At 40.9% G+C, this 14,705-nt stretch overlaps 1 protein-coding gene and 1 long non-coding RNA gene across 3 annotated transcripts in view; one reads left to right on the forward strand and one right to left on the reverse strand.

Moving 5' to 3' along the window:
* Window positions 1–3,837, forward strand: LOC308479247. The gene is made up of 2 exons (XR_013987574.1): window positions 1–673; window positions 850–3,837. It is a non-coding gene; the product is annotated as an uncharacterized lncRNA (long non-coding RNA).
* Window positions 3,838–5,414: 1,577 nt separating this feature from the next.
* The window catches only part of TMEM163 (transmembrane protein 163), a 70,878-nt gene continuing 61,587 nt past the window's right edge, over window positions 5,415–14,705 (reverse strand). For both annotated transcript variants that reach the window (XM_081008952.1, XM_081008953.1), the window contains exons 6-8: window positions 13,957–14,068; window positions 6,959–7,100; window positions 5,415–6,540 (exon numbers count right to left, since the gene is read on the reverse strand). In XM_081008952.1, coding sequence (XP_080865078.1) covers window positions 6,480–6,540; window positions 6,959–7,100; window positions 13,957–14,068 — 315 coding nt within the window. In that variant the 3' untranslated portion in view covers window positions 5,415–6,479. The remainder of the gene's footprint in view (window positions 6,541–6,958; window positions 7,101–13,956; window positions 14,069–14,705) is intronic.

Below are 14,705 nucleotides of genomic sequence, written 5' to 3' on the forward strand. Positions count from 1 at the left end.
CTACCAACATGACTGAACACTCACATGTTATTTTGTCAGTGTGGCTCTGGTTATATAGCTGTCCAATATGGAGAATTTTTAGAGTGTGTAAGTAGGCCCTAAGTCAATTTCTCTGAAAAGTTTATGGAAACTTCCATTTGTAACTGGGGATAAAAATGTATTTAGCATTGTAATTAATCATTCAGCATTTTATACCTTGATGGTACGATGCCCACGGCTTGTCTGACAGGCTGCTTAGTTTAAAAAAAAGTACTTGGGAGCAATTCAGGGACCGTTCACTACGTTCCCCCCCCCCCATAACTTTTGTTGCAAAAGTTCTGAGGCACACAATTGAATTAACTACATAACGTAGTGCCCCCCCCCCCGGTAATTAGTGCCTTTGTTTTTGTATTTTTGACAGTGAGCTTTCTAAAGAAAGAATAGCCTTCATACAGGTTCTGAATTGAAAAGGGTGTCGTGACTGCTACAAAATCACTGTGCATTCACAATGGATGTTAGTACTAGCAATTGTGATGGGTTATGCCTGAAGATTATAATTCTCAATAGGTTTCATACAATACTAGATGATTGCTTTCAGCCTTTTGGGCAAAGTAGAGGCCATTCATATTCTAGGTAACTCCTGTTTATTTAGTGCAACAAGTGAAGAGAGTTATTGTTGAGAAGGCATTTATAGGTGTTTTAAGCTGGTTATGCAGTACGTCCTCTGGCTTTGATTATATGCGGTGCTCTAGATGGCTGTTGTCAAATGCAACAAGCAATTGCAATTGTCATGCAAGTTTGTTTTTTTTAAAAAAAATTAAGTATCAACATGCAGAGTTGTCCATAGCCCATTAATGTACTTAGTAATAGCTGGTCCCTTGCACCCTTTGATAAAAATCTTGTATTTCATCCACAATAAGAATCTTTTTTAAAAAAAGTCTTATTCAAGGGAGGCATCTTCCAACAATCCATCTTAATCTATCAAATGGCTTTTCCTTTTTTAAAAAAAACAAAAACTGGGTGTTTTGCTGTTAACAGCATGATTAGGTGCTCTTTGAATACACCTAATATGAAACCATATGTTATACAAAGATGCTATAGCTATTATTTTACTTTGATTGGTTCTCAGCAGCTTTAAATGATTGGTGTGGTTTCTGCTTTGCTAAAGGAACCCCTATACACCATTTTTATAGATGGTCTTTTTGCTTAATTTTTTTTTATCAATAACTTTAGAGTTAATAAAGTACCATTCGAACTTAAATTATCGGTGCCATCACATTAAAATAGCATAGGTACACAGAAAGAGACATTTTCAAGGTCTTTTCTGCATTCTCTTCCACCAGAACAACCTTGCAAGGAAATTCAGGAACAGGTGCATCCTTCCAACTCATGCCAATTTGTATCACGTTAACCTTCCTTCCACATGAAACTAGACTAATTCAAAATAACTGAAATTACAACCTCCTGCTTATAATGTTGCAAGAATAATTAGGCTTGTTCTGCTGAAAACTTAGTAAATAGTCACTCAGGTGCTTGAACTAGAAATTGCCTTAAGGCAGTGCTGTGGACGTGGTGGTCCTCCAGCTTTTACTGCAGTCCCATTATACCTGACCACTGCTGTCGCCAGTCAGTGCTGATAGGATTTGGGAGTCTAGCAGCACCTGGAAAGCAAGAGAGTGGCTATTTAATAAGCTTTGCTCATGGCTAGCACTATTTTTATAGAAAAAAAGATGCTGGAACTCACCCTGAACACCTCCCTGGTTCTCGTATGGCAATGGCACCCACCTGAGAGGTGCCAGAACTGAGTTCTGGCTGGGACAAAAAAAATTCCTGTTCATGGCTTACAGTGCAGCTAGGGCTTTCTTTTTCTCACTTTGGAGCAAAGCTGGTTTAGGGAAAAGCACATCAGAATGCAGCATTTTATATGAAACAACAGGGCAGATATGAATTGCAGCTAAACATCATGTGCACACCACTTCCCAAACCAGGAGTGTACTGGAGACAAAGTAAACAGGCATGTATACAATGCCCAAACTACTCTCACTATGCCTAAGTGCTGATATTTTAACGACCACAGTTAAGCAGTCAGATTAAATTTAAAGCAACTAAAATTACTGTCTAGTTTCAATTGAGCATTCTCTGTTGTCCTTTGTTTTACTAGGATAGGTAGCAGCTATTGTGGAGTGAATGTAAATGAGGAATCAGACCACACAGCATACATGACTAGCATATAAAATAAGAGCCTGCTGGATCAGGCCAATGGCCCATCTAGTCCAGCATCCTGTTCTCACAGTTGCATATGGAAAACTAATGCAACAGGCAAACTTCAGACATAAAAGTCACACTTGCAGCAACTTCCACATTCCATCTGCTGTAAACAATTGGGTTCTAATGGCCAGTATTGATCTCTCTCTCTTATCTGTGCTTCTTTCTATTTACCCCAGTCTCCTGGATTTGATTTCCAGTACCTTAAGCTTCTTATAATGAGTCTAATGCTTTGCTCATGCTTTGCTGCTTCTTATTCTAAAATTTTCTAAATCTCTTCTGGATGTAAAATTCCCATAGTAAAGACTGAACATATTGTGCATAAATTGACTATATAACAGAGCAGGTAGGAAGGTCAGTCAATATATTGCAAATGTTAAAGTGTGTGTATATATATGTGTTATGCTATAGAAATAGCATATACAAGATGGATGTACCTTAGTATTATATCTTATTGAGTACTATATATTCAGGACACTGAATGATGCTACTTAACTATGCCCTGTCATTTTATATTTATATAAATGAATTAATTTCCTTTGTATTGATGTGTACATGAAGGTACCAGATTTGCTTAATAATCCAACATTTGGAGTGTGTTTGTATCAAGTGACCCCCCCTACTACTACAATTATGAAAGTGACTTCTTATATTAGAATTGGCCATATGCTGTATATAGCAGTAGGTGTTTATGGGACACTTTGAATTGCTAGTTCTAATTAAACTTTTCCTTGAACCCAATGCCACAGGGCAAATAGTTTACAATATGACTTTTCAAAGGAAAGAAACCTACCAGTTCCAAGGACTGTTTGCCAGGTGTATGTAAATTCTTTCACCTACATAATGCATCGGTGACACCCGCCCCACTGAGAGGTACTGGCAAACCATGCAGAAGGCTTACATAGTTTACTGAAACCCGGGTTCTAAGCAAATGGCATTGTTTTTGTCCGACAAAACAAAGCTTACCTCCCAACTTAGACTTGTCCTATTTTTTAGAACAGAAAGCAGTGAGTTGTGCATATATTCACCACTCTCCTGTTTCACTAAAATAAGCTAAGCAGTCCACAGCCAGGGGTCAAGATCACAACATTAACATTTGGCTAGTAAGAGAAACCCTAAAAAAAAGTAAGTAGTGGGTTTTTTCCAGAAGTGTGCAACAGAGAATAGCAAGTCACTGACTATCTCTATAAATATAACATTGAAAGTCAAAATATTGTTTGTAATGAGAAGTAAAGTGTTAGCTTCCCAGTTCTGAGTATTGTTCAGCGGAGTAGTAGGTTAAGGTTTTAATAAGGATTTTAATCTGTTTCACAAGCACTGATTATGTTTTTTAAAACAATACATGCTTGAAATTTTGTGCGGGGGTTTTATTTCTTAAATTGTGTTCCGTTATATTTTGTTTAAGCAGGTTGCTTCACAGCAAGTAACTGTAAAATTAGAAGATTAACAACATGGGAAACTTAAAACCAAGGTGTAAATATGTCTGTATTCTCATGGCTGACAATGCTTCCTTCCCCCACCCCCCACCCCCACCAACTGTTGTAGGGCAAACTAGGGAAAATTTTATTTTTCAATAAACTTTTTCTTGTGTGACTGCGTTGTGTTCACCCTTTCTTCCATCCAACCACACTGTGCTAAAAAATAAAATTAAGATCAGAATTTTCTTATAAATGGCTCTGATAGTTATTAAAACAGAGGAAGGCAAAAGCACATTTTTCCCTCTTCCAAGAATTGAACCTCTCTGCTTTCATTTTTCTGCTTTTGGTTTTTTTAAAAGAGAGGGATAGTTACATTGCATAATAGACAATCTTGCCAATGCAACTGATATTCTCCTGCTATAAAATTCATGAAATCAGCCTTACACATATGGGTGTGAGGCCTGGTTGATGGTTTCACAGCACAAGCTCTGTATGCCTGAAACAAAGGTGTCAGAAAAACAGTAGAAGCCGTAAATATGTGCCCAAGTATGAATATCAGTTGCAATACCAAATAATCTATACACCATGGGGGCTGCCAGCTCTTGGTACATTTTGTACCAAGCTCTTGGGGCCTATTGGTAAATTTGCTTATGGGCTTTAACCAAATGTATGGTGCGACTATTCCGTTTGCTATACATTCAATGCTTCTTTCAAGGCTGGGAGAGGAGATGCTGTGGCCTTTTGGGAATACCTCTATTGGCACATGTATGCCCACTGGTACCATATTGGCAATCCATGCTGGGTACACCAAGGGATCTTTATTTAACCATGCCGAACACACATACACAGCTGGGATCCTAAGCTTTTGTTCTGTGAGAAGAAGGAATACCTGGAAGAAAAGTCCTCTATGCAGAGAAAGCTAGCTGGCCAATTCATTGCTTGGAATCCACGACTCTTTTTTGTAACAGATCCCTCCTAGAGTGGGAGAAAATATTTGCATCATTTCTACCAACTGACCCCCATATGTTGCTGTAGTGGACTAGATGCCAAATGTGTTTAACAGGGTTTCTCTGGAGGAGATTATAGACCAGATTTCTTACGAGAATCCTCATTTCTAAGGTGGTAAGGTGTCACGTAGAGAATGAACTTCATTGTTAACACTGTCAGACACCCTTCAACAAGCAGTTTCAGGCAATTGCACTTCAGTGTTTTTTAACTGCAGATAAACTTTTTTTTAATAAAAATGTTTAATGCCTACACCTACTACCATCAGTCTCACATTTTGAGTTCTGTGCAGATTTACTATATAGCAGGTGTAATAAAAAACATATAAAAGAAGGGTAGAGGAGCTGCTGTGTTGCCTACTCAATATGTGACTACTATATATGTAAGCTTTTATTCCTCATAGGTACTTCTGTGGAAGCAGCTGCTTGGGTAAACATCTCATTTCTACCTTTGCAAAATGCAGTATCAAAACAGTAAGAGGTACGAAGTTATGTTTTGATAATTTCTGCATACTCACCAAATGTTAAACTCATGTAGAAAGGGCTTCATAGCTGAAAAAATGGCAGCAACATTTCAGAGGGCTTTTCTACAAGACGACTTGTTCTATTGAGGAAGCAATCTTGAACACACTTACAAGTTAGTAAGCACCACTGAAGCCAGCAGGACTTAACTTTAAATAAGTACATAGATTGTATTGTTAATGTATTATCTAGAGAGCTTTTTTCAAGGTTAATTACAGGTACTGTATAAAATAGGTAACAGCTTTATTGATTTACATGATGGGAGTCATAACTTGTAATCCAGATATTAAATTACATAAGATGGTGGGTGGGAACATGGAACACCTACAGAATAGCCTAACTAACAGTAGAAAGGCTATCTTACTACCACCTTGAAACCATCACTTTTACCAGACAACAGGACACCCATGTATTTACCCATATATACCGCTACATAAGTGCATAATACAGCCATAGACATATAATCAAAAACTACCCTCTTGCTTTTTTGGCTTTTGCCTGTACATTGACACCTTGTGCTTATTTTGTCTGTGCAGCTTAATATATTTCATAATGTGTTGCTTCATATTTATGCAGTGCAGAGAATTTTAGAAAATATTATGAAATTCACATTAGATTCTTTGAATTTAAAAATGGAACAGTTTGGGAAAGGGGGTTGATTTGAGGCTGGTGGGGTGGGGATTAATTCCATGCATCAAGTAGTGTCTGTTGGCCCCCATAAGCTAAGTACAATACCACTGAGTTCTGTGCAGAAGACATAGGGAATGTCTCACTTGCTGGCACATTCTGGAACGCTGGTGGCAACGTAACTAAAGACCATCTCTTGTCTATATTAGATGCAGTAGTAGTCTCTTGTCTATAGAAGCTCATGCCACAATAAACCTGTTAGTCCTTAAGGTGCCATGGTAAAAGACTACTGTGGCTGCGCCCTCTCGGGTTTGGCTCCTTTATACAGGCATCTGTTGTGTTGAAGAACTCTTAATATTCCAGAAGACAAAACATGGCGGCTTGATTAGAACTGTGCACTTTGCTCATCTCAGTTACCATTTGCAGGATTTTAAATAGCACACACAAAAGAAAACGGCTGCTTGTTGCTACTTTTGCCAAGATCTAAGCGGTGTACATATTTGCCTAATTGTACAGATTGACCTTTTCTTGGAAAGATAATGTAAAAAGAAAATATACCATGAGAAACAAAGTGCAATCTTGTAAATATAATTGGCACCGTTTGCCAGGATGTAGTACGTTATCACATTTTGCAAAATTTTATTCAGTCCATGGTGCTCTGTCTTTATTCAAACATTTCATAATGACGTGTTTGCCGTACACGAGGAACCATGTCCACAAGTAGTCTGGAAATGAAAGCACATGTTGATGAAGGACAAAAGTCACAAGTTGTAAGCAGAAAATCATGGACAATGGTGCTCGGAAGATTTTTGAGAATATATCTTTGTATTGTATCCAAAGCTCAACCACTGCAAAGTAGATTTTGATAAGGTGGATTCTAAAAGGTGTTCTAAGCAAGGCATGCAATTGTAAGTCACCCAATACATTGATATTTAAGCAATGAAACTTTGTAGTAATAAGGTAGTAAGGGCAATGGCAAATAATGACGATACACCACAGCAAAGTAAGTGCAACATCTCAGGAAATGGTGTTGAGGTTGCTACCCCATGCCTCAAGCATCATATACAAGAAACAGATCATCACAGTATCTCTTAAGCATGCAAACACAAAGAATAAGGTGAAAAAAGGAACAACTTCACTTACTTCGCTCCATAGGCAAATATTGTCAGTCCAATTAGAACACCTATACTTCCATCCAGGTACCAAACAGCAGCATTGTGTTTAAAAACCTCCGCACTTATAAGTATGGAGAATCCCATTATTCCTCCTACCAGAGAGTTGAAACCTGAAATAAAAAGTATAAATTTAGACTTGTCCAATAACCAAAGAGTTTGCTCATGAGTTTAATGAGTTACATGCGTACCATTGTCAACTCACATAAAATAAACCCACTAAGAAATTTAAGCTTTTCCAGGTACTGGCCACAAGATGTCACTCTGATCATGTGTCTCACATGAAAATACTGACCACTTTGATACTGCAAGGTGTGTTTTTATCAGACTTTGCTTATGTTTACATTATGATAGTTAGGGATCTAGGATAAGTGCAGAGAACATGCATCTGCCTTCATCTCAGAGCTTGTTCTGTAGGTTTTAAGGAAACCTACAAAAGCTTGGCTAACTCTCAACCACCCTTCATTGCCTTTTCCCTAGAGGTCTCTCTATATATGGTGAAAGAGCCAGAGTGTCTGAGGCTTTAGGAATTCATAAGCAGCAGCTCAAGTAATCCTCTGCATCCAAGTGCTAAGGATGGTTTTTGCCTTGGAAGTTCCACCACGCATCCCACCTCTGAACAGTTAATACTTGCACTACTCCATTTCTTCCTACCGGTAGTTCTCACTCAGGTACCCACACCATTTTACAGCAATGCGAACCAGGCATTCTAACTTCTCTCTGTAATGCAGTTTCACTCTATGCATGTCTATCCAGCATCTGCCATCTTCACACCCTATTCGTAGTTAGATTCCTCCCATCTCTGCTGCCTCTTAGGGTGCTGGTCCAAGCAGAATGCTGTCTTTGGGTGCTTCCAGATGCCGGCCAATAGGCATTTCAGATCAGACTGCTATGTGTGTATTCAACATGTTAGTTTTCACACATTCCTGTTTGTTTCCCCCCAGTCATGGCTATTCATTGTGTCAGCGTCGCCATTGAGCCAGTGCCACCAACTGGACTCACACACTTCAGCCCCGACTGGGCCAGGCAAGCTGGGGTAGCACTTCCAGAGACCACCTTCTGCACAGGAACAGGTCAAAGTGCTGTGGACTCACAGCTTAGAGTTGTGAGCACCGGATTCACTCCAACAAGAAGAAGTCATCGCACAGCAGAGTACTGCAGAGTATAGCAGAGCATAAATGACTCGGAAAGCAGCTCTGTAGAATATCTTCTTTATTCTATCTACAACTATATACAGAGCGAAATGAGGTCTAAACAAAAAGCTGAACTGCACTGAGCGTCTGCAGCTGCTCTTAGCAGCAACCTTATCTATACACACGATCTCTAACACTCAGTCTCTCTCTCTGCCCGACACTTTGATGTGAGGCTGGAGCGGAATAAGTAGAGAGCAGAAACCGCCCCTCCTCTCTGAAGAATCAGCAGAGAACATCAGCAGATTCTTGGATATGGGAGGGGTGAAATCTCCTCACATTGCTGTTCCACTGCTTGCCACTCGCAGGAGAAGATGGAGGTTGCTGGAATGACTCTGGAGGGCTTTTTGATTGTACACTCAAGTTACTCCTACGCTGCCATTCATTGCTTTTCTGTTCTGGGCATGCCCCGAGGCACTGATGCACTTTGCCATCACCACCTAATCATATGCATTAAGGTGCCAAATGTGTGCTGGGAGGGGGGTTGCCTTATTTCATGAGCACCCAATCTCTTGCTGGGGATGGGCCACCGAAGATCTCTTTGGGGGGAAATCACTGGAATGAAAAATACTTAAAAGGGCAATAAAAACAGCAAAAGCACCCTACTTCAACTCAGCCTAATGGCAATCAGCCTTCCCTTGTTTACCATACTAACACCTAGGGATGCTAGGTACCTATCTGGCTGGCCACGAGATGTCTCTCCTGTGCAGCGAGAAGTCTTTGAGAAATTGCAGTCCTGACTAGTGCTGGTGAAACATAAAATACTGCCTTGCCTGTTGTGCTGTTGCTGTTCTATCCATGTTTCGAAGGGGCTACTAATTATACTGCACAACAAAATAATATTTATTTTACTTAACAGAATTGGTATATCGCTTTACGAAGCGGTTTACAAAGAATATAGTTTAGACTGTGGGAATCATCACAAACAGAAGAAAGCTTGGAGAATGGGACTTGCCTACGCTCCATCCCAGCCCCCCAACTTTGTAATTTGATTACTTTCAGATTCTAATGAAATTTGCATTTGGAGAGAAAAGGATTAATGAGGCCAGAATGACTGCTTAAAGTTCCTTAATAGTCAAGCTGCCAGCCGCATCCTTTGTTAGGAAAGTTACAGGTAAATAGCCCAGAATCCCCAAGAAAATAGAGTTAAGAAGCATATCTCCAAACTAAGGATAACCTTAAGCAAGTATGTACATGCACACATTTGCCCATAGAAAGATATAGACAGAAACAAAGAAAACTGCAGTTCGACTCAGGAAGGCAGAATGAGCTTTTGGAGAACTGATGTAGGAACAGTGATTTCAATAATGTTATGTTCTGTCTCCACCTATGCTCAGCTTGTGTATCTGTAAATAACTTGAATATTACAAAAAAAACCCAACTATTAAATCACCAATGATTTATTTTCCAAAGGTAGCCAGACCTGGATGAGCACTTCCCCTAGAAGATTTCACCACTTGGATAAATGGTAGTGTACATAATACTATTCCTGGGTTCACCTTATGTGTCAGTAGCAAGGTCTGTCCAAAACATTTGGGCACCTAAGGCGGACGTCCAAATGGCACTCCCCCTCCAGGGGCAGAGGAAGGGGGTGTGGTGGGTGCACAACGCCCCAGGTGTCACCACTGAGGGAGATGACAAAATGCCGAGCGGCACTCACCTGGGAAAGACGCTGTGGCTTGGGTGCACGCAGGCTCTGCGCTGCCTAAATGGTCCGCCCACTGCCTCCCCACCCCAGCTGTAGGGCAGCTGAGTGGGAGGAGGCAGGCAGACTCCCAAGGCCCCAAAGCGCGGCACCCTAGGCGCCCAAGCAGTTTCCTCCGCTGCTGCCCCCCTCACCAGGGAAAAAGGGGTGAGGGAAGATTTACAACAGAAACAAGTGGTGGTGGAATCTGCTGTCCTGGTGGTTCATGCTGCCTGAGGCAGTTACCTCACCATGGCTCATGGGTGGGCTGGCCCTGGTCAGCAGCAATTTACCAAGGTAAATAGTTCAGTTACCTCTTGTTATCCACAAGTCTCTGCCTACTGACCAGGTTCCATCTTGAGCCTTCCCAGATACCATATTGTCTCTGTTAACTTGAGAACATTGGCAAGCATAATATATGCCTCCTCACTTAGCATGTTTTTAAACAATTAACTAAGACTAAATACACGAGACATCTGCAGACTTAAAAAAAGAAATCCCTGTTAGATAGAAAATGCTGAATTCTGCACCCCACTCTGTGCTGTCTAAAAGAAACTTACATTTCCACAGGCTGTCACGGCAGGAAGCAAATTAACAGGAATCAGAAAAGTGCTAACAGGCAAAAGAGACATACTAATTCACTTTGTGCAACTGCTGCTTCCACCCCCTTGCTGTATTGCTTGCTTGTGGGTGGGAATCTCACCCTCCCAAAGATTATATTCCACCAAAAGCCAAAAATACAAAGAGAGAAATCTGTGCTTAGCTGCCTGACTAAAATAGCTTGAATGCACAGACACCAGGCTAATTACAGAGTTCAGTCTCTAATTTAGCTAACAATAAAATCAGCAGCAACACAATTATCACAACGACGTAATTAATGGAAGAGAAGTTCCTCAGCTATTTGCAAAATGCAGGACTAGTTGAAAACACTGGTAATCGTGGCCTATTAAACAGGTAGAGAAGTAGGACAAAACATTCCATCAGTTTTACCACTGAGCCAATTCAGATGGTCTTATCTTGGTTTAATAAGCAGAGATATGAATGAGCCTTTTTTATCAACACAGACAACCGCTTTGTGCGAGCTGCAATTAAACCCAGAAGTCTCTAATTCCCAGTTTTGATGAAACTGACATCTGGTGAAACTATGGTGACCAGCTCTTAACAAGCCAGGTTATTTAAACACAACTGCCAACCATGGTTAGAGACTTCCTGGTTTAAATAACGACTGGAAAAAGGGTCTGCACAGACAGGCAAAAACTCCTTAATATTTGGCTTATTCATCAGCTGAAACAACTGTTATGCAATGGTACTTTGGGTTAAGAACTTAATTCGATCTGGAGGTTTGTTCTTAACCTGAAACTGTTCTTAACCTGAGGTACCACTTTAGCTAATGGGGCCTTGCACTGCCGCCACACGATTTCTGTTCTCATCCTGAAGCAAAGTTCTTAACCCGAGGTACTATTTCTGGGTTAGCGGAGTTTGTAACCTGAAGCATCTGCAACCTGAGGTACCACTGTATACAACTGAAAATGGCCCATCTTCAATGGGTCCTTTAATACAGTGGTGGCTAACTTTGGAGTCTATGGCTGCACTGACCCAGGGTGAATCCCCTGGGGGGCCATGCAGAAAAAGAGACATGGCCTTACTTTTAAACAAAAAAAACTGACTTTTTTGGGGGGGGAATCCTTGTATAATTCATTCAGAAGCAGTAACACCAAGCACACCTTCACCCCCCAAATTGCTTTCATTGATTAAGCAGCTGGACTTGACACTGAACTTCTGGGTAGGAGGATAAATTCCCAAGAAGGCACATCTGTTTTTGGGACCCCCAACAGTGGCAGGAAAGGAGCAGCAGCTGGCACAACTCCAGAGCAGGTAAACCTTTGATGCCTCCATGCTCTGCTTTTGCTGCTGCTCTTCCTGAAAGGAAAGGGGGAAAGCCAGACCATTCCTGGGGGACCACAGAGAGAGAGACACAGACATGCAAAAATCACTGAAATGCAGCAGCTGGCCTTGATTATAGACTAGGAGTGATGGGGAAATTAAACAATTGTTTTTTGGGCTAAAGAGAGGGCATTTGTGTTGAGTTAATTACCATTGCACACTCACTCCAGTACTTTAGCCTCCTAGTTTCAGTAGTTCAGACTTTAAAGCATCTCAGCACTCTCATCAGCAGTCATGGATTTTCTTTTTTTAAAAAAGAATTGCCACAATTGTTTGCTCACAGCTGATGGCTCTGACAGCTGTGATGATGTGAAAGCAGTCAGCTTTTTCTGCTACCACAAGCACCGCTTGCTCCTCCAACAGTAGTGATTCTTCTTCAACAGTCAAATCATCTAGTACAACCAATGTTTCACTGTGAGGAGAGGGGCTTATACTAAGAAAGAGAAATGGTCTTTAAGGTACATAGGCCCCAGGCAATTAAGAGCTTCAAAACATAAGAACCAACACTAGGAAGCTAACCAGCAGCCAGTACAACTGCTGCAATACTGAGTGAATATGGTCTCACCTCCCAAAATGTACCAGTAGGAAAGCAGTGGCATTCTGCAGCTTCCAAATGATCTTTTTGGCACTTTCTCACACAAAGTGCAATGCAGTGATCATTCCTAGAGACTATAAAAGCTCAGTACACATGGCTAGACCCTTTCCAATAAATACCAGAGCTTAGGTAACACAGATTTTTTTAACAAAATAATGCTTATATGTTACTTTTCAACAGATCTGAACCATGTTTACCGGTAATTGCATTAAATTGAAATTGGTATCAAAGCATCTGTTTCCAGCTTTTGTTTTCAGGATCACAGAGAGGCACCATGTCTCAGAATACAGTGGTGCCCCGCAAGACGAATGCCTCGCAAGACGGAAAACTCGCTAGACGAAAGAGTTTTCCGTTTTGGAGGTGCCTCGCAAAACGAATCTGCTATGGGCTTGCTTCGCAAGACGAAAATGTCTTGCGAGTTCCTGGGGTTTTTTTTTCCTTTCCCCCCTCTTTTTCTAAGTCGCTAAGCCGCTTATCTGCTTATCCGATAAGCTGATAAGCTGCTAAAAGCCACTAAAAGCCGCTAAAAGCCGCTAAAAGCCGCTAATAGCGCTAATCCGCTAATCCCGTCAATGGGCTTGCTTCGCAAGACGAAAAAAACCGCTAGACGAAGAGACTCCCAGAACGGATTCTTTTCGTCTTGCGAGGCACCACTGTACCACACAGCAGGAAAAACCTATTGCACTCATGTCCTGCTTGAAAATCCTATTGCACTCATTTTTCCCACATGATGGACCACTGTGGGAAACAGGATGATTTCACTAGGTAGCCTTCGTCTGTGCTCCCTACTTGAATTTCCACATGTCTGCTGTCTTGACTCCTGTGGAATTTTTCATTTGGAGCAAGACAAACGGGTTGTCCCCGATAAATAATTACAGTATTCTTGCTGCTGTTTGACATCTTTTTATGCACTACACAGCAGCCTGCATGGACGAAACCATCCAGTATCAGAAGAAGCCTATGATCTGGCCATGTTTTGTGGGCCTCTCATTTCCTGCAACACACACACTCCATCTGACTACTATTAATGCATTCAAGCTCTCCTGACTTGCTTGCAAATATTATTACTATTATTAACTCCTTGGGATTTACTGGTCTCCATGCTTTATTTAAAGGGCTACTTCCATCCATCGTTTTGTCACTTGGAATGTCTTCATTTTTCTATAGCTTACAGTTGCCAGAAATGCCTGAAATAAAAATCTCTGCAAATCAGGGAAGCTAAGGCTGCATACATACATTTAAAGCAAGCACCCCCCCCCAAAAAAGAATAAATTGTTAAAAGTGCTGGGAATTATAGCTCTGTGTAGGGTAAACTACGGTTCCTATTAATCTTGGCGCAGAGGAGGGCGGTCTGTCCTTACAGCATTTGGTGATTATCCAGTCCGAATCAAATGTTTAATTTAATAGTAAGAAACTCAACAAATCTGTCAGCTGCATGTTAACTAGTAGCTCATATCTGTAGTTGTTTTTGTATTATACCTTATGTTCATCTCACTCATCTTTCATCTTATATAAAAGTAGCCAAAACATAGAGGAATGTGATACTTGCTACTTACCATCAGTTAACAATGCTCTGCTTGTGAGCACATTCCCCAACATAAATTTGATCACTGCCAAGGTAGTACAAAGGATTCCACTTAAAATAGAAACACTATATAGAAAGTTATCCTGGAAAAGAAAAAAGAAAAATATATTATGTGTCACTTTTGCCATGTAATACAAAGCTGTCAAATAAATGTACAGATCTGGGCCCGAGCAAAATGCTTCTGGAGGTGGCTTTGGCTAGATATATCTGAATGGGCACATGTTGGGATACTGCCAGGGAGACAAAGTCCATCATGGCCCCCAAGCCAGCTGCTGGACGATCCATCGATCTCCCGTAGATACAGTATCAGCAATTAGCGACACGAGTTTCTAGAAATAGCTTGCCACATTCCAGAGCTCATGCACACTCTATCAGCAGATAATTCACAGCAGAAGTTGCACGCAGGAGAGCATTATTTACAAGTTTATTCAGCGTTGGTCAGAACAAAGAAAAACATGACTGCCTGCATCAGTGTCTCCAGACACAGAGAGAGAGAAACGAAAGACACAACAGAAACATCCTGCGGAAACAAGAAATACGCAGACTCTGACTCACAAAGCCTGCTCCCTTTTAAGGTGGAACGGAAATATCCTAACACAATTCACACACTTATCTCAATCAGAAAATGTTATCTTCGAAAGGGAACTACATTTCTCTCCCATAGGGATATGTGAGAGTGTTGCTCTTACCCTCTCTGTGCAAGAAAGACCAACAACTTCC

The sequence above is a fragment of the Podarcis pityusensis genome, assembly GCF_964106645.2.
Source record: "Podarcis pityusensis genome assembly, chromosome: 1".
Taxonomy (NCBI): domain Eukaryota; kingdom Metazoa; phylum Chordata; class Lepidosauria; order Squamata; family Lacertidae; genus Podarcis; species Podarcis pityusensis.